This window comes from Lycorma delicatula, chromosome 10 (assembly GCF_047948215.1).
Source record: "Lycorma delicatula isolate Av1 chromosome 10, ASM4794821v1, whole genome shotgun sequence".
NCBI lineage: Eukaryota > Metazoa > Arthropoda > Insecta > Hemiptera > Fulgoridae > Lycorma > Lycorma delicatula.
The window spans coordinates 29,720,703-29,743,027 of record NC_134464.1 but is presented as its reverse complement, the minus strand read 5'-3'; the positions used below and the strand labels follow the sequence as shown (position 1 = coordinate 29,743,027).

At 28.2% G+C, this 22,325-nt stretch overlaps 3 protein-coding genes across 5 annotated transcripts in view; 1 reads left to right on the top strand and 2 right to left on the bottom strand.

Annotated features, from left to right (window-relative positions):
• Positions 1-5,311, bottom strand: part of Baldspot (elongation of very long chain fatty acids protein baldspot) — a 76,609-nt gene extending 71,298 nt beyond the window's left edge. Inside the window, exon 1 of the mRNA XM_075376240.1 lies at positions 4,526-5,311. Within this exon, the coding sequence (XP_075232355.1) occupies positions 4,526-4,845 (320 nt within the window). The 5' untranslated portion in view covers positions 4,846-5,311. The remainder of the gene's footprint in view (positions 1-4,525) is intronic.
• A 386-nt stretch (positions 5,312-5,697) lies between these two features.
• LOC142331806 (uncharacterized) lies at positions 5,698-17,350 on the top strand. Of its 3 annotated transcripts, none has more exons than XM_075377929.1 (4): positions 5,698-5,910; positions 6,848-6,921; positions 9,199-9,356; positions 17,200-17,350. In XM_075377929.1, the coding sequence occupies exons 1-4, from the start codon at positions 5,778-5,780 to the stop codon at positions 17,282-17,284; spliced, it is 450 nt and encodes a 149-aa protein (XP_075234044.1). In that variant the 5' UTR covers positions 5,698-5,777; the 3' UTR covers positions 17,285-17,350. The 3 variants fall into 3 exon arrangements, with proteins under 3 accessions (XP_075234044.1, XP_075234043.1, XP_075234045.1); XM_075377928.1 differs by lacking the exon at positions 17,200-17,350 and adding an exon at positions 10,563-12,296 and having other exon boundaries at positions 5,702-5,910; XM_075377930.1 differs by lacking the exons at positions 5,698-5,910; positions 17,200-17,350 and adding exons at positions 5,941-6,245; positions 10,563-12,296.
• Positions 14,259-21,937, bottom strand: mRpL49 (mitochondrial ribosomal protein L49). The gene is made up of 3 exons (XM_075377927.1): positions 21,585-21,937; positions 18,059-18,239; positions 14,259-14,630 (listed from the first exon to the last, which is right to left on the bottom strand). The coding sequence occupies exons 1-3, from the start codon at positions 21,666-21,668 to the stop codon at positions 14,356-14,358; spliced, it is 540 nt and encodes a 179-aa protein (XP_075234042.1). The 5' UTR covers positions 21,669-21,937; the 3' UTR covers positions 14,259-14,355.
• Between the last annotated feature and the right edge of the window lie 388 nt (positions 21,938-22,325).

Sequence of the window (22,325 nt, the reverse complement as noted above, 5' to 3'; positions counted from 1 at the left end):
GGTTTTCAGGAAAACCTATGAACACTAGAAAAGAAATTTTCTCAAAATGAGTGAATAACGAAGTTGGTGAAAGAACGAAAGGATCTTTTATAATGCGATCCATAGATTGTCCACAAAAAAAATTGTTTTATGATTTATAAACACATTATACCACATACGACGTAAGATAAACTTTCACTAATTTTTTTTTCTGTCTAGCCTCCGGAAGCACAGTTAGGTATTACTTAAGAGGATGAATGAGAATGAAATGTATGAGTGTAAATGAAGTGTAGTCTTATACAGTCCCAGTTCGATCATTCCTGAGATGCGTGGTTAATTGAAACTCAACCGTGAAACAACGCCGGTATCCACGATCTAGTATTCAAATCCGTATACTGCCTTTACTACGATTTCAACCTTAGAACTCTCGACTTCGAAATCAGCTGATATGGAAAGACGCGTTCACCACTAGACCAACCCGGTGGGTTTTCACTAAAAGTTACTAATGAGAAAAATAATTTTTATTTTTTAATTAAAAAAAAACTTAATTATAATATTACTACAGTTTGAAATTATCGTTGACCTTCAATTAATTATCGGTATTGTATAATGGTTGATACACGTAAAATAAATCTACATAAGAATCGCTTATTAAAATTAGAAAGCTTTTGTGACATTTCATCATTTGATTCAGTGAATAATGATTAGAGAAATTTTTAACATTATTGACTGTTATACTTAATACCATACAAATTAAAAATTTGAAGATGTAAAGATCGCTTTAAAATTATTTTTTTTCCACATTACGATATTCTTATAAAAAAAAATATAAAAATTTAATAACTACGTATTTTATTCACAACAAAAGATTTATAACATAGGATTTTCTAAAAATTAATCAAAACAAAATAACTGTAAAACAGTTCTATGAACATTTATTAGCGAATTATTAGCCTACAACAAATGTTCTTTTGATTTAGAGAGAACTAGATACGACACCATAGTTCTTAGATGAGGGCATCTCTTTGGTGTCGACTACATTTTGTACAACAGTCAATGAATATGTCAAACCATCTTTATGGCTGACGACCATTGAAATGAAAATGACAAAAATATTGAAGAATAATAAAAAATATATATAAATGATTAAATGAAAAAAATAATTAATAACTTTTTAATTATTATAACTACAAAACAACTCTTAATTACTAATGAATTAATGAATAATATATAATAGAGATTCATATAAAATTACACAAACAAAGGAGATCTATTAAACACAATCACACATACAACCTGTATACAATCACATGAAAACAAGAATTCTCTTTTATAAGTAATCACTACATTTGTTAATATATAATAGTTACAAGGCATACATACAAACAATACTATGTTAATGGCATATAAAATATATAAACAACAAAACAAATTATTTAATTATTAATAAGAATTGATTCTCATAAATTTAATATACCTAATCATCACAAAATATTAACTATTTATAAATAAAAAAAGCTGTGTATTATAGAGACACGTAGTAACACAGAAACTAACTTCTGTAAAGAAATATATATGTATAAATTACTGTAACACAATTTTATTTATTGTTGCAAGAAAACTTTAAATAGCTTGTGTAATGTGAATAAACAAAATCAACCAAAGAATTATAACTCATGAATTACTAACTTCACACAAATCCATAAAAATAAGAATTTTTTATTAAAAAAAAAAAAAAAAATTAAATTAAACTATTTCCCTTATTTAAATGTCTTTTTGTTTCTTCTCTATGCAGAACACCCTACCTAGTTCATATTCCGTTCCTCAGTTTAAATGCATTCTTACTAATAAGTACTACGTACTCAATGTATCAACATATATGGATTTCACTGATTAAAATGTTTAAGCACAAATGTTTTGGAAAATCATTAAAAAAACCATAATTATTCATGTTTGTCTGCTCAACAGAAACAAACAAACCCCCTTCAAAGCTTCAGTTGCCTGCTACGTATTTATTTTTGTTCTGTTTGTAAATTTCTTGTAACAGAATAAGAATCTGATACCATTTTAGTTTTTACAGTGAATCAATACTTAGAAAATTAACCACAAATTTGTGGAATAAATATTAATATTTAATAACTTTGTTTCCTCTTATGTACACTTTCATTTGAGGAATTTTAAAACTGTAGAAATTTTTACGATCATTAGAAACAATAAAACATGCTTTGTCACAACATATTTTTTATAAAATTAATACCGTATCATGTAACAAAAAAAAAAAAACATTCTTAATAACATGAAAAATTCAGATGGTTACAGTTAGCTATAATTAAATGCTTACCTCACTATGATTATAATGAAATAATGTATTACACGCAGTATAACTCTTAAAAAAGAAGGAGCACATTCTGCATCCCAAAAGAAATACGAGCAATACAAGTACACATCAGTTAAAGAGCCATAGTAGATTTTTATGATTTGACTTGCATCGAATAATAATTATATTTTAATAAAATACAAAAGTTATGGGTTAATCAATTGCAGTTAATAAGTTTTTCAGATCACAATATGTAAAACGACCAATGACAAAACCATCAGACAGATTGAAAATAATATAACGTGAAAGAAAAGGTATTAAATTTGAAAAAAAAGAATTAATTTACAAAATAGACTCATCTTCATTTGATTAGTATAACTTTATGCAATAAATAAAAATCTACAGGCATAAACAACACATGAATTTTATTTTTAAATAAAATAAATTTTTTATTCGATTTAAAATGTCATAATATTACATTACTAATCAAAAAAGAAAAGAAATATCAACTGAACATACACTTTACTTACGGTAGCATCTTAATATTTTTTAATAAGTAAATATCTATAATAATGAAAATTTTTAATAGGTAAAAAAAAAGTACGGTAAAATAGTTAAAAACTATAACTACAGAATTATTTCCATTCCATTACCAAGCTTATGTTATAAGTTATAATCAACCAAAAAAAAATTGTTAAAATGCATATAATAAATATTCATAAATGAAACATTTTTTTCATTATTTTTTATGTCTTAGAGTTTAATGAAAATCTGTTGTCATAAAATCAGCAAATATTAGAATCAACTTCTGCTAAAGGGAGCTGTCATCTCCTATTATAGTAAAATGACGACAAAAAATTATTTACCACATGATGTCTATAAATAAACATTATTAAAACTATTAATAAAGTAGTAAATTCTGATTGATATATATATATATATTCACATCTTTATTAAAAAAAAATAAAGTAATTATTTAATTAATTACAACCTCTTTAATTAATTAGGCCTAAATAAATAAATAAAATCAAAACAAAAGGAATCTCTATTATGGAAATAAGGCATAACTATAAATTATTTGAGTACATTTCAGAGTTATTTATTCACATGAAATAAAGTTGTAAAAAATTCATTTTTTAATTTGATTAAAATGATTTAAGAGCTCATTAATGGAGTAACAGTTTGTGCAAAAAAAATTTTATTATAAATAAACTGGTGGGAAAATAAAAGGTCAGTGATTTATTAAAAATGGCAATGAAAGTATAACGAGTTCTTTTCACGTATGCTAAAGTATTGTGCTGTGTTACATGTTTGTTGTTGTTGGATAACAATGTTGTTGAATTTTTTAATAAAGGTAGATAGTGTACTTTTCATAAGCGACTGTTTGAAATTAAATAGAATGACTGAATTATTAAATACCTTAAATAAAATGAAATGTTAAAATCCCAAAATTACTTATTAAAATAAAAATGTGACTAGATGACAAACAATAATGAACACAAGGGAAATGATTATCAGAAGACTAGAAGACAATAAGTTAAACAAGAGAACAATTAAATTAGTCATGGCAATAAAAATATTTTCTTATATAAATCTAAACATTCATTTTCCATGCGACAGAGATGCGATTTATTAACCATACTAGGCGTACAAAGAGAACTTAAATAGAGAAAAATTTCAAAAATCTTAATAAAAAAAACAAACAAACATCTATAATTTTAATTTTAGATAAATAATGCATTCAATTTAAAATTCATTGTAAATGTCTTCCACAATTAACAGAAAAATTTTCAGTAATTTCATCATCATAACTAAGCATGTATTAAAACTATTTTTATTCTAGTAAAAACAAATTTAAAAAATTGGTAATGTTATTAAATGACAAAATTTTAGTGAACCAAAATAAAACATCTCAAATTCAGGGCTTACACCTTTATCAGCATTCATGCAAAGTACATTATTAATGGGTAAATATTTCAATTGAATGAAAGTAAAATCTAGTTTTTAAAAAAGAAAAATGACTTCAAATAAAAGCCTACAAATTTTTGGCAATAAAAAAATAACATTGATAAATACAGTATGCTACTTCAATCATGTTGCTGATAAAAACCAGTTTATGATTTTTGAAATCATAAAAATGATTTCAAAAACTGCAACTTCTTAACATCAATAAACCATATAAATAATACAAAAAGAAAACTTAATGATTTAAAATACGTTAATACAAACCTAGGAACGCAGATTGAATGATATAATCCATAATTTTTCAAAACGTAGACAAGTTCTGGAAGAGTTCGACACGCACCAATAATACTAAATAAAGCTAAACACGTATTCCAAACAGCCAGAACACCCCTAAGTCGGAATCTAGGGCGGTTTTGCATTAAATGTTGCCCACCAAAAACTATTAACATATATATACCACAGTAATAAAAACCGTAAGTCCAATTTTTCGTCATCCATACTCTAGTATCTTGATGTTCAAATCCTTCTTCAAAATTGAACATATACGAATAGTTCCTAGAAACGAAGTCATAGTAAGGTTTCATTTTTACGACAGTGTCTAAACACGTTTCTGCGATTGACAGGTTATAATCGGTTAACTCAAATGGAATGTCTTCTGAAATATTTATAAAATCATTACAAAACTAAATATCGACATTCAACGATTATACGTGAAAACAGATAATAATGATGTATTACGTTAACGAAGGCACTTACAATTAAAATCAAAAGATTAACGTTAAAACATGCCAAGTAGGACAACCGCTTAAGCTTGTCAATGTGCAATACGCCCTAGCCGGCGTGAACTGCACAATGTGGAAACGTACTGTAACACGTCGTTAAGACCGACTGGCCGTTTTAGCAAAAAGCAAGTACGAGATTCGTTGTCGTCCTTGGGGAGTAATAAGCCATTAATACCTTACGTTTTTGTTTATCACAATAAATAACAAACTAACAAACTTCTCACCCCTACAGCTTCCATCCCGCCCACTAAACAAGTGCCATATACCGCAAGCGATAGTTCGTTTAATAGACTAAAGAGTTCGTTAAGAACAATATGACGTTATTAGGCTTTAGGATTATTTCTTACTTAACCAATAACACATAAAAATTAAAAAACTACTACTTTTAAAGTAGGAATATTCTACAATATGAAGGCAATTTATTTTAATAATAATTATTATTATTCACACACATCATATTGTAATAATCATAATAACTCATATTGATATTATAATTATAGCGATGCTATAGTAAATAATTACTAAACTGCTCAAATAAAAACTTTTAGTTAATTATATGTAATAAATATGATTTAAGTAGCAAGGTAACTGAAATTATACATTTAATGCAATTTCCTGGCTGATCAAGTTGGCTGTGAAATATTACGTTAAATTGTTTTAACTCGCGAGTTGTGCAACTTTGAATGATATACAAAAAAACGAACAAGAGTAAGGTTATATTTGTAATGTAAAAGATGGTGTATCATTATCATTACACTCATGTTTATCGCTGTCCGTTTCAAATATTTTTACAAACAGATTTGAACAGACATTTTGAAATTAACGAATCGCATAAGACCAGCGTTCGAGTAGTTGAAAAAACGCGGGGTATAATTAATTTTTAAATTGAATGTATATAAGTTATTGTTTCACTCTGCTATTCTAAAAACCATTATTTTAAACTACAATGGATATAACAGTTTAGTTATTACCGAAAAAGAATATGTATTGTTTTAATTATGTACTTTTATTGCTTGAATGATTTGATGTTAAATTTGTGATAATTTCTGTTTTACACCAATTGTATATCCGAAATAAAAAAAACTACATTCCATTATCTAAGTAAAATTTAAGTGATTTAAAAATTGATTAAAAATAGTGTAAACTTTTATATACACAAATACAATTTAAAACCAGTAAGTTTATCCATTGAATGCCACCTGGTAAGAGTAATTTTATTTATTTTCCTGGCCATGTGGCTTATGATATTCTAATCATTGTGTGAATTTTTGATTGTGTGTATGAATTATGGTGATCTTGTAACTCAGGATAGACAACCTATTTCGTTTTTATTGAAAAAAATTAATGATTTTGTAATGTGTGGCAGCAAAGACTTCAGTCATTACAATAAACTTGCTGTATGTATCTTTTTAATTTTGGTAGGTTTATTAAGATGACCAACAATATGTTCTGCTCAATGAACATAGTGACAGAAACCATTCAAGTTTAGCATGTGGTGCTTGATCTTGAAAATGGGTGCACTGTTTTTACTACTGAATGGTGTCAAATGTTAATCTCATTTAAAATCATAAGATTATTGCATCTAACATACACACATACAATGTATGCCTTTGCTTAGACAGCCAAACTGCTAAATATTGTCTTTAATCAAATTTTAAGTATTAATTCCCTTAACTAATTTAAAGTACAAAATTAAAATTACTAAATGCCTTTTCATTATTACAAGACGGTAACATTAACTTTGAATATTAACTTCTTTTGGGTGTTAGGTTTTATTTTGTAGTTATGAAATTAAAATTTTCAGATCCAGTAGATGGAAGTCAACGAATCCTTCTACAAACAAGCTGGAAGAATATTATCCCTGAGCCATTACGACAGGTGATTAAATAATGACAGTTTAATAATTTAGTGTGTTGTTTATTTTTCACGTTGACTTTTTGGAACTAATTTTTTTGCCATTTATTTACTATATTATTCTGATACAAACTAGCTTCATTTTTTTTTTAAATATTACATACAAGTAGACTGTTTACTAAGGATAAATTTGCAAAATAAAAATGCAAAAAATTATCACTTTTCTAAAAATTACCATCTTCACAATTATATATTGGTTGGTGAAAATATTGCTGAAATAATCTAACAGATAAAAACATAATTTCTTTTCATAGTTTGGGTTATTGGTCACTGCTTCATATATCTTTCTACTGCTTTTTTCTTGGTTTGTATATTGCAACATTTCTGGTATCTTCCAAATGAATTTTTATTCAATTAAGAACAGAATGAGATTGTTTAATTTGAATTTATCTATGAAAGTTACCATCATCCACTTCTTCAAAAATTCTGCGGACAGTTTGGTTATATTTGCTATGGTTGGATCATGGTCAGCAATAAAGATTAATTGAAACTCTTAAATCGAACCAAATTAATAAACATATAACATTATCAAAATTTGTATCATATTATCAGTTGCTCTTGTAGTCAACATCAGTGCTGATGCAGTTTTCTGATCGTCAAAAAATGTGTTGAATTTGAATTATAACTTATTTATTTAGTGTATTCTTATTGAGCATGTTTATGTATTTCATAATATTTTAAGTACAATGTATGCAGTTAACTAACTTGTTTTTTTCCTTTATTAATATATTGTTTCCTACACCTAGCCAATGAAATTTAGAAATATTAATTTCCTTTGCTGTTAGGTATATTTTCATCATACATCAAGTACCAGTTTTGATTCAAACATCAATTATATAAAAGCTCTGAAGGGTGCATACAACCAATAGTACGAAGTATCAGTTTTGAGCTGAAAAGTTCTATAAGATTTTACTACATAGTGACTTTAAATATAACTACAGAGCAGAAATGATAGTATAAAGTTTACAGTTTTGATATAAATGTGTGAGCACAGTATTTGACACAAAGAAAATGTATTCCCAGACTTAATAAAAATTTGGGAATATTTCACTTACTGAAATGATTTCAGTAGGTGAAATAATTGTATCTTTTTTCATTGAAATGATCAAACAAAAATTCAGTCATTTCACCGAATTTGTTCTCGTTTTAATTTTCATAAAACAAGTCACTATAAAAAGTATGTGAATGCTCCTCTTATTTTATTTACTAAATCCAGAACATGCATAAATTGTAAAAAAAAATTACCTTTAATTCCTTTTGCATAATCAGTGTAGCCAGATTCAAAATAGATCATTTACTATTGTTATCCTGCGAATGAGGTTGTTCTGCAACTCAAAAGATGTTGCACCGAATTAAAATTTTATTCATTCATGTTTTTTATTAATATGTTGAAAATAAACACCCAAAATCTAAAATACTCGTAATAGCAGTTTTTCTGTGTTTTTAAATTTTAACAAATTAACTGTAATATTTTTCTTTTTTGCTATTATTAAGGTGCATTGTTAATATTCATCATATGTGTTTAATATTTTAATTCTTTTAAAAAGCAGTTTTTCGTTTGAACAGTCCAAAATATTATCATATTATATACTTTTTAAGTGTATTTTCTGATACATTAGGATGCAATACTATTGTGTTAAAGTTGTAAAAAATTGGTTTAAAACATTAGTCACGAACATTTTTTATAATAATCACGATCAAAGAATAAATATCCTTTAGAACAAAAAAAAATGAAAATAATAATTTAAAAATAGTTTTTTTGTTAATCACTAGCATATAAGTTTGATTTTAAGCTTTATGTAGATGTCCAAAGAGTTAAGCAACATTATTGCCACGTATCTAAAATTTTTAACATTTGTCTTCTGTAAATTAAAAACAGTTCCATTTCTAGTTACATGAACTTCCTATAATTGGAAATTTTATTCCATGAAACACAACTGTTTTAGAATCATTAGAAGGTTTACAAAGTGAATAGAATTGTATAATATTTTTTGTTATTTGTTCTTGGAAAGATAGTATTGTTAAAATGATTCCAAAAAAAATATTTTTTATCTTTTGCATACTGAATGTTCTAAGTATCTATATTAATTGGTTTCTATTGAGGAGTCGCATTTAAAATTTAAGACTGGAGTAGATCACTATTGGACAACTGCTATGTTGGGTCAAGTGTAAATGATCAATTTCTCAAAAAAAGTTTCAAGATATATTTATTATAGCTAAATACAATTAAATTGTTTTCAGATAGATAACCTAAATGTAGATGAGATTCATTTTGAAGAAGAATTTTGGATCGATGAAAATCAGCAAGGATATTGGCACAGATGTCGTAATGTAACTCTGGATAATTTATTACAAATATGGCAGGCATCTACTTATTCCAAAGACAATGACAGCGACTGGTAATGTCATTTAAGTTATTATGCAGTTTTTTTAATTTTATTTACTTTTTATTAATTTAAAAACATGTTATTGGAAGGGAGATAAGGAAACCCAGCTTTACTTGATATGCACTTAACCAGTTAGGCCTTTTGTGCCACTAAAAGTCTCTTGAGTTGGTCAACAAGGGGCTCCCCCCCCCCCACACACAAACAGCCACCCAGGTTAAACTGGCTTTTCAGTATTACACTGAATAAACAGATTATACTGGCATCCTTACCATGAAGAGCCTAATAGGTTCTACATCCGTAGAACTTATAATGGGGAAGAAAGGATTAAGGATGAAGAAATAAGTAGTGAAAAAGGATAGTCTTCCCATTAGAATATATTGGAGTAGTTTACCTTCTTGCTCAGGATGCAGGATTTTATAGTTAAAATCCATTATTTTGTCTCTCATGAATATGAGGAATTAAAATGTACATATATTTGTGTATAGTATATATTTATTAAAATCTAGCTATAATTTTTATTTTTGTATTAGCATCTTTAAAAAACATCTTATTTTACCAGTCCTCTTGTAAACACTTACATTAGGCTGCCTACAGGTTACAAAATTCCCAAATAGGGTTAACTTTGATGACTAAAATGTGAGATAAAACATAATAATAATAATATTTAATTTACTTCAATTATTATTAAAAAAAGATATTTTTTTAACTAGTCCCTAATTATTTTGTTACTTGATAATCTTTCATTCCCAGAATATTTGCTAATTATTCAGCTTATGCTATATTTATTACATTATTCATCATCCTTTGCAGTTTTATCCCATCAGTCTTTTTTTTATAAAAACAGCATTTTTTATGTTTACACTTTGTTACCTCTAGTAGTGATTACTCGTTTAGTTAAAAAGATGTTACTCATAAAAGTTGTTTGATTCTAATTCAGTAAAAATAAGTAGCTAAGTTAACAGTAATGGAAAACATACAATTCTTATAAAATTTTTAAAATTTCTACCTTTTTCATGGGTATTGATATCAAGAATTATGATTTTTGATCTGAGAAATTTTCTAATTAGTATGTTAATGTGATTGATTGCATGTTTGTAGATGAATTAAAAGTTTTACCACCATTTTTTATATTGTATTCTATTTAATAATTCTTTTATACCAATATGACTGACTATAGACCTGATTTTTTTCTAAAATTCTTAAAAATAATTTTTACAGGACACATAGCGAAGAAGAGGGAGGTGTCGAAGTCTTTAAAAAAGACCGATTAGGTGCAATATTAGAAAATGTTATTGGTAAATTTATTAACAATTGTATAAAAACAAATATTGTTAAAACTGATAATATTTTAGAATGCCAGTTAGATGATATTAATAAAAAAGAAACATAAACAATGCATCATATTGAGGGAAGTTTTCCTGCACATTGCAAGCTTGGTTTTATCATGCAGTGTAGCTAAAAAAATAATATTGAGTTACCTTTAATAATGATTAAATGTTTTAATTTTTACTTACATATTTTGAGTGCACTATATAAAATGCATCAGCTGTTGTTCAATTAATACATCTAATTGCTAAAACATTTTGAAACCTACTGAAAAATAGACTCAAAGAAAAATATTAAATTTAATTTAAATTTAAAAAAAAAATTACCCAACCTTCATTACATCAACAAAATGATCATACATATTGTCTAATATCAGAATTAGTAAAATTTCATCTTTGAATTCAATAGTCAGCTGTTTCTTAAAAATATGTCTACCATAATTTTTATAAAATAATAATTAATAAAATATCTAAACAATAAAAAGTACAAAACTAAAGTAATTTGCACCAAAATATAACTCACAGTTAAAAGCATGCTGTTTATTTGCAACATATGCATGCACAGAGTTCAATAACATTTATAAAATATTTGGTTCATTTGATTTAAATATTTTTTTCATTAAAACAACAAATATTGATCATTGTACTGATATTAACCTCTTCTTTTCTTAACGGTGAATGTAGGGCCAAAAGTGATTGAATGTGACTATTTAGATGACAGTAATCGTAATCAGTCACTTTCGGCTCTATGTTCACTGTCATTACACTCATTTTATAATGATTATTTTTCACCTGAATTTTTCTGACTTGAATTTTACTTGTTACTGACTTGTATTATTACATTTTATTTTGATATTACATAATGCATATTTAAATTTAATAGGTAAATATAATAATTAGTAAATTCTAAATTTGAGATGAGGCAGGAGTTTTACATAATTTCCAGAAAATTATATAGATAACCAATAATAATAATAATAATAATAATAATAATAATATATGTTTGAGATGACCAGTTTCACTACTTGTATTGCTCTCTTTTTACCTAATAACAAAAATTTCAAGTTTCATCATAATTGGAGATGAGGTTCCCATAAACCACATTATTGATTCATTCATGTAATTATCAACTTGTGAACTGTAATTCATACAATATTTAAACAAGTCTAAATGAATATATTTTATAATTATTTAAAATTTACATAAATTTAATTTTATACATTTTAAATTATTTATCTAGGATTCCAAATTCATGACTTTATTATTTTCATTATTAAAATTTATTAATCGAATTTTATTTATAAATATTCTTTATATCTTTTACTGAAGTTTCAGTTTGCTGTACCAATAAGAAAATTTGTTAAATCTTTGTTTTAATTTAATTACAATTAATGTTATTTATAGTCCTCATGTGATTGTTTATGTAACACTGTTTTGGTAGCAATTTTTTTTATTTCTTTGTTTTGTTTTCATTGTAATATTAACTTAATGTGATACTACATTTTTATTTAGATATTATGTTTAGTTATGTGTTATGAATTTATTTATTTGTTTTGTTGTAAAATATATTTATAAATTTTACAGCGTTATTTATATTAAAATTTTTAAAATAAATATCTACAATTAATTTTATTTCTATTTAATTCTATGTGTTTAGTAGTATAATTTTGGAAATGCCTGTACCCAGTTTCAACGGCTTTCTGTTTCATTTAGTAACAGCACCTCTTTTATACAAGAAATGTTCCTTTAGAAAAAATCTGATGTGGGCACCACGTGACTTCCTTGTAAAGGAAGTCTATTAAATTACATATACAAATTTTTTTAAATGAAAAGTAATTTTATTTCATTAATAACTTCTGATATTTTTTATTATTTATTATTAAATTATTATTTACTGTAAAACTTTTTTTTACAATCTGAAGTTAATAATATTAATAAATCAATATAAATCGATGTGCCTTCCCCTTTTAAGATCCAAATATTTTATTAATTAAAATTATATTTGGCTATAACTCTGGAACCAATGAAAATAAGTACCACCTACGATATATCATTGAAGAGCTCTCAATAAGGACTTATTACTGCAGTTAAGAAAAAATCCAAAACTGTTGGATTTTGGGCTTTTTTTGGAAACTTTTGGTTCATTTGATTGCAATCAAAAGGGGAGGTGCGTGATTAAATGTTACACAGTCCTAAATCCAAAATTTCAACATCCTACGGCTAACTGTTTTCGAGTTATGTGAAATTCATATGTACGTACGCACAGACGTCGCGCCGAAACTAGTCAAAATGGATTCAGGGATGGTCAAAATGCATATTTACACTGAAATCTGAAAACCTACATTTTTCACAATCACAATACTCCTTTACTTCATAAAAGGAAATAAAAATGTACTGACAAAAAAAATTATATATTACTGTATAATACCCTTCTAAAATAGAAAGACAGATGAAATGTCCCAAAAACCATTAATCGTAGGCAGAGAAAACCTCAGTTGAAATCTCAGATGTTTATATTACATCTCCATGTAATATAATAATGGTCTTGGTGATAATATAGATGTTAGAGACCAAATTCTTAAGCTGTTACATTATTATACCTTTACAAAGTGTTTACTGCTACACTACATAGCATATAATGTAGAAGGCTCTAATGAACCTTTACATGGTGAATTATCTATAGAGCATATTATTGGTTAGTAAAAAATAGCATGAAAAAATACGTGCTTCTACGTAGCATACCCAAAGCCCTTTTTTTTTTTTTATAAGACTGTAACAATTATTTCTATATTATTATTATTCATAAAAATTTTAAACAGTCTGTATTCAGAGTTGCGATTTATTCTTTAACTTTCTGTTACGATGATTAATTCATAAGGATGCCATCTTGTAATTCATAAGGATGCGCTCTCCATTATCTATCTGCATCAACGAAATGTAATCAGTAATACATTATTTTAAATTCTAGTGAAAGATACTGTATCAAACCTGAAGAGGATTGAAAATGCAGAAACATTGGTTACGATTTAATTCCTTTGCAGTTTTTTCAATTTTTATACACCTAAATATTGTTCATCTTAGAAATAAGTTGGCTATTTTTAAAATATCTAATCACTTACAGATCTAGATTTCAACTAAAACCACTTATCACAAACTAATATTCAATTCTGTATATACTCTCATCTCATTTGAATAAAGAAAACATAATTCTTAAGCTGTTACAATGTCACTTAAATTTTAGTGTAGTCTTCAGCACACAAATCTGGTGGGGGACCCTTGGCACTCCAACCCAAATTAGAATAGTTGTACTTTATTTGTTAAAAATTTCATATTACTGTAGTTCCCATAACACCTTTTTGTACAATTTTCCAAAGCAACTGATTTTTGCACCACTTTTCATTAGATAGGGTGTCCCATTAAAGCATAAAGGCTTGTAAAATGATTTTAAAAAATCTAATTTCAATTTTTTTTTCAAATTTAACCAAATTTCAACAAGTTTATACATATTTTTTTTGTAATTCTGACATTTTATGCACCACTATTAATCTAGACTTCAAAACAAAGTGAAATTACAAAAAAAAAATAAACATACACAATTACATAAGATTTACTTACAAATGTTAATTTGAAATAAAATAAAGAAAAACACTACATTTTACATAAATTTTGGTTTAAATTAAAATAAATTACAACCCTTTTTTTAATAACCATTCTTTAACATCAGAACAATAATCACCTCTAAAAGTAATAACACCAGATATTTCATCCACCCTTACACCAACCGGTTTTTTATTGACATGCTCCAAATATTTTACCAACAGTTCTTTTAAATGCCATATATCACCAGATATACGTCTTACTTTAGTTAATCTCCTTGTACCTCTTTTGTCAATTTTTAAATAAACTGGCACTAAATGGTTTTTTGTTCTTTCCACAAAGTATGGATAATCTTCAGCTTTAGCTGTAACAACAACAATAATAAAATATAATGTACAATAAGCATTAATACTTAATGCATGCAAACAAATCAATAAATCGTTATATGATCACATATCACGTTAAGAAGACAAGGAAACAAGTACTGGACAAAGCCTGCATAAACAAACAAAAGAGTGACAATTGATGCAATGATCGACTTTGAAGCTGCCTTTGATAGTCTCACCAACCGCTTTAATACTGCAGTATGCAAAAATTGGCATATGAGGCAAACTATTGCAGTTCCTACACTCATTTCAGAATAACAGATTCTTTAAGGTAAAAATAAACTAGTACAATTCTGAAAGCTGCATTATCAATAACGGCACACCACAAGGTTCAGGGCTTAATCCGACTCTTTTCAATATACCGTTGCATGACCTGGAATCAAGTTTCCCTTTGGATACCAATCTGTCATTTTATGCAGATGTCATTATATTCTGCGTTAAGGAATAAATAATAAGGAATAAAAAAGGAATGTGTAGTGGTGGCAACAATGCAAAATGCCATAGACAGGGTTTGTTCATGGGCTGGCAAGTGGCAATTCAAGATATCAACGTCAAAGTCAGAGTATTTAGTGTTTACAAAAAAATATAAGCTAAAAAATTTCTGTACAACTCTAATGCTAAATGATATAAAAATGAGATATAATAGCAATCCAAGAATTTTAGTTATAACTATGGACAAAAAACTCCTCTGGAAGAGACATGTGGAAACCGTGCTGGAACAGATATTTGGCAGACTTAATCTATTGAAATCGGTAACCAGGAAATCATGGGGTGGTGACACAGAAAGTATGAGACAACTGTACATACAATATATAAGACCCAAAATCACTTACGGCTGCGAGGTGTGGGGGCAGTGCGCAGATAACCACTAGACACTGTAAAATTCAGACATGAGACCTTACTGCTTTCAATGCCCCAAGACTACTTCCATTGAAGCATTGCTGATCAAACTCAATATTGAACCATTGACGTTCATTAAAAGATAAACCTGGACAAAATTCCTGAGCAACAAGACGTACCCACACACTCACCCCATGAGATAACTTCGACCTAATGGAGGGGCATGTAGAGTCCTTTTGCTTCTCCCTGGATGTACTTATGAAGAAACTCATTAGCACAGATCTAGAGAATATTCCGCCAGCAAATACTACCCCTCCGTGGTCCTGGACTAGACCTAACACCAACAATGAGCTTTCAGACTAACTAACAAAGGAAGAGAACACTGAATTATTAACACAAAGCTCTATAGAAATGATAAAATCAACAATTAAATATTTTCTTCACATTTACACAGATGGCTCATTTAGGGCTGATAACTGTCTCTTAGGGTCTGGGGTTTACATTCCACACCTAAATATGCAATATTTGGTCCCTTTTTTGTCTTCATCTAGTCTTGAAACTGAATTAACGGCTGTACTCACAGCGCTGCAGATATGCTGTGATCTGCATCAGGGTGACATATGCATTTTGACCAACTCGAAAACATCCCTGTGCACAATCTCTAATTATAAGCCTTCACCTTTTTTCTGCTATATTAAGGAGATATATGACCTGCTTCACAAAACAAATAAAAGATATAAGCTTCCAGTGGATTCCAGGACACTATGGTGTAGCAGGCAATGAGATGGCAGATAAATTAGCTGCAATCGCATCAACCCTAGTACCTAAGCCAGAGAAGATGGAAATAATGACAATGGGTTTGAACCAAGGCAGAAGAGAATCTTCAAAAAATACTTTGGGTGGAAAGGTGGAAATCCTCCTTGAAGGCCAGAACACTCTATAACATAAAGAAGGAATGAAACAATCTGATGGTTTACAAGGTAATGACAAGAAAAGTGCAGATGTTCACGACCAGAATCACAACTGGTCATAATTATACAACAACATTTATACAAGTTTCATCTGACTGAATTTCCAATACGTGAAAGATGTGGTGATGCTGTGGAAACAATTAAACATATAATCTTCGAATGCAGTTACAGCAAGGATAACAAAGTAAAGCGAGATCTGATTGAATATCTAATGGTCTTGGATCAAACTGGAACATGGACTGACATTATTTGAAAGTGCATAAACTTCTAAAAATGTCTGCGAAATGTACAAGATTCACCAAGCTGTCGATGTCGACAGCTTGAATGATGTTGGATGCACGTAGCAAGAAGTAATATTATACTTTTCTACGTAAACAGAAAATGTCTACGTAAATATCATACTTCTGAGTGGTAATACTAAACTTCTAAGTAAAAGATTTTACAAAGCTCTAATATCACTAAAAAAATAGCCAGAAGTATAAGACCTTTAATTGCTAGCACTCATATGTTAAACTAGTTACACTTTTAGACTAAGGAAAAGCATTTTATTAGACATTAATATGGGCTAAACCTTAATATGAAGAACAACGTATTCAAATTAAATTAATACAGCTCTTTTGGTGAAAACCATAAATAGAGTTTTGGGTGTGAACAAATGACAGCAAAAAGTATCTTTGTATAACTCAAATGTAATAAAAGTTAATCCAGTAATTAATATGAGAAAAACTGTTCACAGGTTCTTTGATGAGAGAATAAATCTACAGAAAATGATTGTAAAGAAGCATAAGATCAATACTGAATGTTCCAAACTTCAGTGCTAAATAACGTGGAATTTTTTCTATCACTTGAAAACCAGGAAAACAGTTTAAATAAAATAATATTATGAAGATTGTGGTCATCTATTAAAAGAAATGAATCTGATGCACAGGAACAAAAGACCCTTACAAGTTATTTTAAATATAATATTACCACTGATTAAATATGGAATAATCACTCGCTCCCTTCATTGATTATTTCAATAAAATAAATAATAAAGCACAAACATTTAACAACTAATCCAACTCACATATTCACAGACATCTTTAGTGAAGTTGTTTTCTAGCAACATATCTACTCTTTATTCCGGTAAAATTTACACTCCTTCAAGACTGAATAACAGTTATTCAAAAGTAAGTATTATTTAAAATGAAATCATGATTATCCTAAGATAAGTTGTATTTATTTCTAAACAACACAGCTCCAATACTGAAGCTGAATTACAAATTAACAACAGTTCTTATCCATTCTCAAATAAACAATTCATGAGACAGTGCCATTAATTGAAACCAAAATGACTGAAATAAATAACACAAGCAGCATTCAAACCAAAAATACAAATTTATTATATTTAAAAGTACTTTAATATATTAAAAAATATGTTTTATATTTAAAAGTACTTTTTCAATAATGTAGCTGGTACATCTATGTAACAGCATTTCAGCACCAAAACTGACTGCAAGCAATGCAATTCCTTTCCCCAAAAATTATTAAAGGTTCATTTATAACAGAAAATTAATAACTAGGACAAATCTAAAAACTATAGCCAACATACATACCAGTGGCTGGTTTCCAACCAGATGGGTAATTCTCTTTCAAAGGTGGTTCAGGAATAAGGGATATTGGTAGAAGACGTTCAACGTACTTCCATTCATCAGGATTTTTAATTATTTCATAATCTGTATATTGTTTAGGATCTCCTTCTGGTTTACTCGCTCCATAAGCTGAGTAATGACTTTTCTATAAACAAAAAATTAAACATAATTAAAAATTTTCTTGTAAAATTAAACTGATTTTAAAGAAAAATAACAATACGATGCTCCATGGCTAAATTATGTTATCTTAATGTTCTCATGAAAACATGCATATTCTACAAGACACCTTTTTCGGTACTTACGTATTAATGCCACCGCAGCTACAGCTGCTGTTTAGGTTATGTTGACCTATAGTTTAACCTAACTAAATATAACCTACGCTCGCTAAACTCTTATAATTAACATTAAATATGCATAATATATAAAACTTATTAATAATATAACCTTAATGTTATAGCACCGAAATCCAATTAATGTTAATCCACCGAAATCAGATTGACTACTTTGTTTTTAAATAAAGCTGTAGCTGCGGTGGCGTTAATACGTAAGAGGTTAGCAAGCGAAGCGAGCATAGGTTATATTTAGTTAGGTTATTTTGATATACGTACGATTTGTCAGCACACGAAGCCAACATAACCTAAACAGCAGCTGTAGCTGCGGTGGCACTAATATGTAAGTACCCCTTTTTCTACATTACAAATTTGATTTTGAATAACTTTAGAGAAAAAATTAAATACACAAAACATCAATTCAGTGAAAGTACTGCAACGAAATTCAATACAAAGTGTTAATTTTTACTAGGTAAATTTTACAAAAAAACCCTCAATGAACAGGGATTTTAGAAATTGCAGTACTTTTGTAGAGTTACTGGAATTTAAAAACTATAGTCAAAGAGATTTTTTCAAGTTGCAAATTCAAAGTATGATTCCTGAAAACATAAAACATGTTTCTGTTAAATGTAAAGTTTAAAGTAATTTTATTTTCATTATATACAAACATACATCTATATATACTGTGTACAGTACTAAATTAATGCTATTTATTAATGAACTGTCTGCCTGAGCCTATTGTGTACATTTTTTAAATATAATATTAGATATCACTATATATGATTAATAACAGTCTATTATTGTATTCAAGAGTAACAAAATTCGATCCATTAAAAATTATTCTGCCCTGCAAGGTAATTGTCAGTAAACATTAACCTACATCATTAAAAGAAAAAAAAAATTTAATCAAACGAATACAAGTCCATTCCCTGTTACAGCACAAGTCCCACTAGACATCTGTAGACGTGGTATAACTGAATATCGTATATTAAAAACACAACTTAATATTGATAAGCTTGAATATTTTTCATCAAATAATGTAATTTTCTCTCTAGTTGAAGTCTAAATAAAACACATTAAATATATTTTACAATACAATTATCTAATATTCATAAAAATAGTCATCCTTTCTGAAGGACTTTGTATAGAAATAATACATGACTGGTACAGTTAATAGTAATATCGTACATAACATAAGACTGACTACCTTATTACAGTACCATCAAATTTAATGATAAATAAAGGTACGCCTGAAAATATGAGAACACTGTGCAGCATTGACAAAGAGCGTAATTCATTAATGACTGGAATTTTCCTATTTAAATTTACTTAGTTCTAAAGACAATTATTGTTTCTCCATCAGCAATTCTAAGCAATTCCTTGATCAGTTTTGTTCTAACTTTAATATACCAAAGTAGATATACTTAGAATTAGGAAGAAAGATCTAAATGTTGGAAAAGAGGTTTGGAGAGTAGATGACCCATTGGTAAAGTCAAAGTCCACACCACATTACCAGTACTCTAATCAATTAGCTATCAGTTTTGTGCATTATCAAGCCTATTAGATGCTAATCCATTCTGTGGAGAAAGGTTACAGTGAGACCTTAAGTTAAGATTAGTTTTGTGGAGAGACAAATAAACTAACCTTAATGATTATCACAGTCGAACTCTTGAGTCAGCTGTTTGAAGATAACTGATGGTACTCTTCGTAAGGTGATCTGTCGTACACATGACTAATAGCACAGAACATGTGGTATTGACTATCTATCTCTTTATATTGACTATACTTACATTTAAACATAAATTCAACCAAGTTTTCAATGAGATTATGTTAAGTATTGCCAAGAATTACTCAAAATTACCAAGTTTTTAGTTAGGATTTTCTTGGTAAACCCTATAGCTACCTCCAACTCTGTCACAAAGTTTGTGGATTGCTTGGCAACATCCTTGTGAAAACATTCTCAAATTTTTTCTAAATTTTCAAAAATTTTGTTGGTAGTTACTGCAAGAAATGATCATAGGTTTATAATGACACTCTACTGGGATTAAAAAATTCACTCACAAACCTTCATTTCATGAAGAAGAATATTCTTTTGACTTATCAAAATCAAAAAAAAATTCAAGTTTATAAATGAAATTTATCAACATCACTAACTGCCTAACTCATGACTGAAAATAAGTTAATTATCAATTAGTTTAACTAAACTGTTCTAATTAGCTTCACTGTAAAGTAATATCATGGAACTTTCTTATATTATCTCATATCATTGGCCTTGTTAGAAAACTGAAACAGATAGGAGCCTTAGGTGAATAGTTTGGTCATAGGTGTTACAACCCACCATAGGGGAATTATTGAGAGAATTGAAATTACATTAATGTATTGTAACATATTGAATATATGACACAAGGACATTATAAAGAATCAGCATTCTGTGAATACAAGTGAATCCTGTAAAACTATTTTTTAACAAGATCATGCAGCAAGTTTTATTAAAATCTTTTTCTTCTCTGTTATAACATTTCTATTCTAGTATGATATGAGAACAAAACGCATAAATCAAGGAGATATGATAATTTATGTAAATTTTCCATGACCAAAAGGATTTTGAACATAAAAATATGTAGTTCAAATTCAATATGTATGTAAATCTATCTCACAACAGGTGTTATATAATCAACGTAACCATAGCATCAGATGGTCTACTTTAATCTCAGACTGAAAATTTTTGAATTTTTAAACCTAAAACGTATGATTATCATCATAGGCTTTGACCTTTTGGGTGCTGGTTAGAACGCAAATTGTGGCAATAATTGACAAAGTTTTACCTGACAATACATCACACATAGACTTTTACCAGTTTATTGCTTAACATCAGCTGTATTTTTAGTCCTAAAATTATTAATGAACATATTACCTTAGTTCATCTTTTACGAAAAATAAGCTTTACAAATATGCAAAACTAGATAATTACTCCACACAAGAAGAAAATGTTGAAAACACACATTGAAAAAATTTTGACAATTACATTATTTTTAACACGCCCAAAACAAGCAGTTATAAGCATGCACTAAACTGAGATATTATCAAAACAAAATTAATTTATGAAAATATACATTTCAACTTAACCTATAAATACAAATGCATAATACCCAACTCTTTACCTGATTATAAAATAACGCCGCACGACTAGGAAGAGTAGAATTGGCAATTGTCTTAATATTCTGAAGAAAAGGCCGTAACAACATTTTATATTTAATAGAACTTACAGAACGAACTTATAAACGCATTCCAAAGTACTACACTCGCATAAACTATCCTACACCACTAAAAGTCAGCTTATAAGCAATGTGCATTTGATGGTACTACTACTACCTCTAACAACGAACATAGTAACTATTATTTCAGGCAATTTTTTTTCTGTTTAGCCTACGGAAACACCGTAATATTTACTTCAGAGGATGATGTTTATGAATGTGAATAATGTGTCTCAGGTCAACCACTTCTGAGAAGTGTAGTTAACTAAACCCCAACCACCAAAAAACACCGGTATCCACGATCTAGTATTCAAATCTGTAAAAAAACCTTTACTAGTATTTGAACCTCAAGGGGAGCTTACACAATCAATACAGTTTCTACACTTGCTACACATTAAACGATCAATAATGCCGAGAATATTTATATTTACTACTTTCTGCAGTAGTGTTCTGTTTAATTTTGGTTTGCGGTCATAGGTGATAAAATTTGTTTAACGATATTAATAGCACCAGCGACTAAAGAATCAGTTAAACGTAAACGTTGTGTTAAAGACCGTCTAAAAAAGCGAGATGAATATTCTCACATTCGCTTATTGCGTGAAATTCAAGTAACAAATGAAAAGGAAGACTACCGTAATTTCTTGCGAA

Bases quoted from the DNA above. Each gene is read 5' to 3' on its own strand.
- mRpL49 (XM_075377927.1), bottom strand. From the start codon at position 21,668: ATGTTGTTACGGCCTTTTCTTCAGAATATTAAGACAATTGCCAATTCT. The intron at 18,240-21,584 runs GTAAAGAGTTGG...TTTTGTTTATAG, and splicing joins CGGCGTTATTTTATAATCAG to AAAAGTCATTACTCAGCTTA. The intron at 14,631-18,058 runs GTATGTATGTTG...TTGTTGTTACAG, and splicing joins TGGTTGGAAACCAGCCACTG to CTAAAGCTGAAGATTATCCA.
- LOC142331806 (XM_075377928.1), top strand. From the start codon at position 5,778: ATGGTGTATCATTATCATTACACTCATGTTTATCGCTGTCCGTTTCAA. The intron at 5,911-6,847 runs GTATAATTAATT...TAAAATTTTCAG, and splicing joins AGTAGTTGAAAAAACGCGGG to ATCCAGTAGATGGAAGTCAA. The intron at 6,922-9,198 runs GTGATTAAATAA...AATTGTTTTCAG, and splicing joins TCCCTGAGCCATTACGACAG to ATAGATAACCTAAATGTAGA.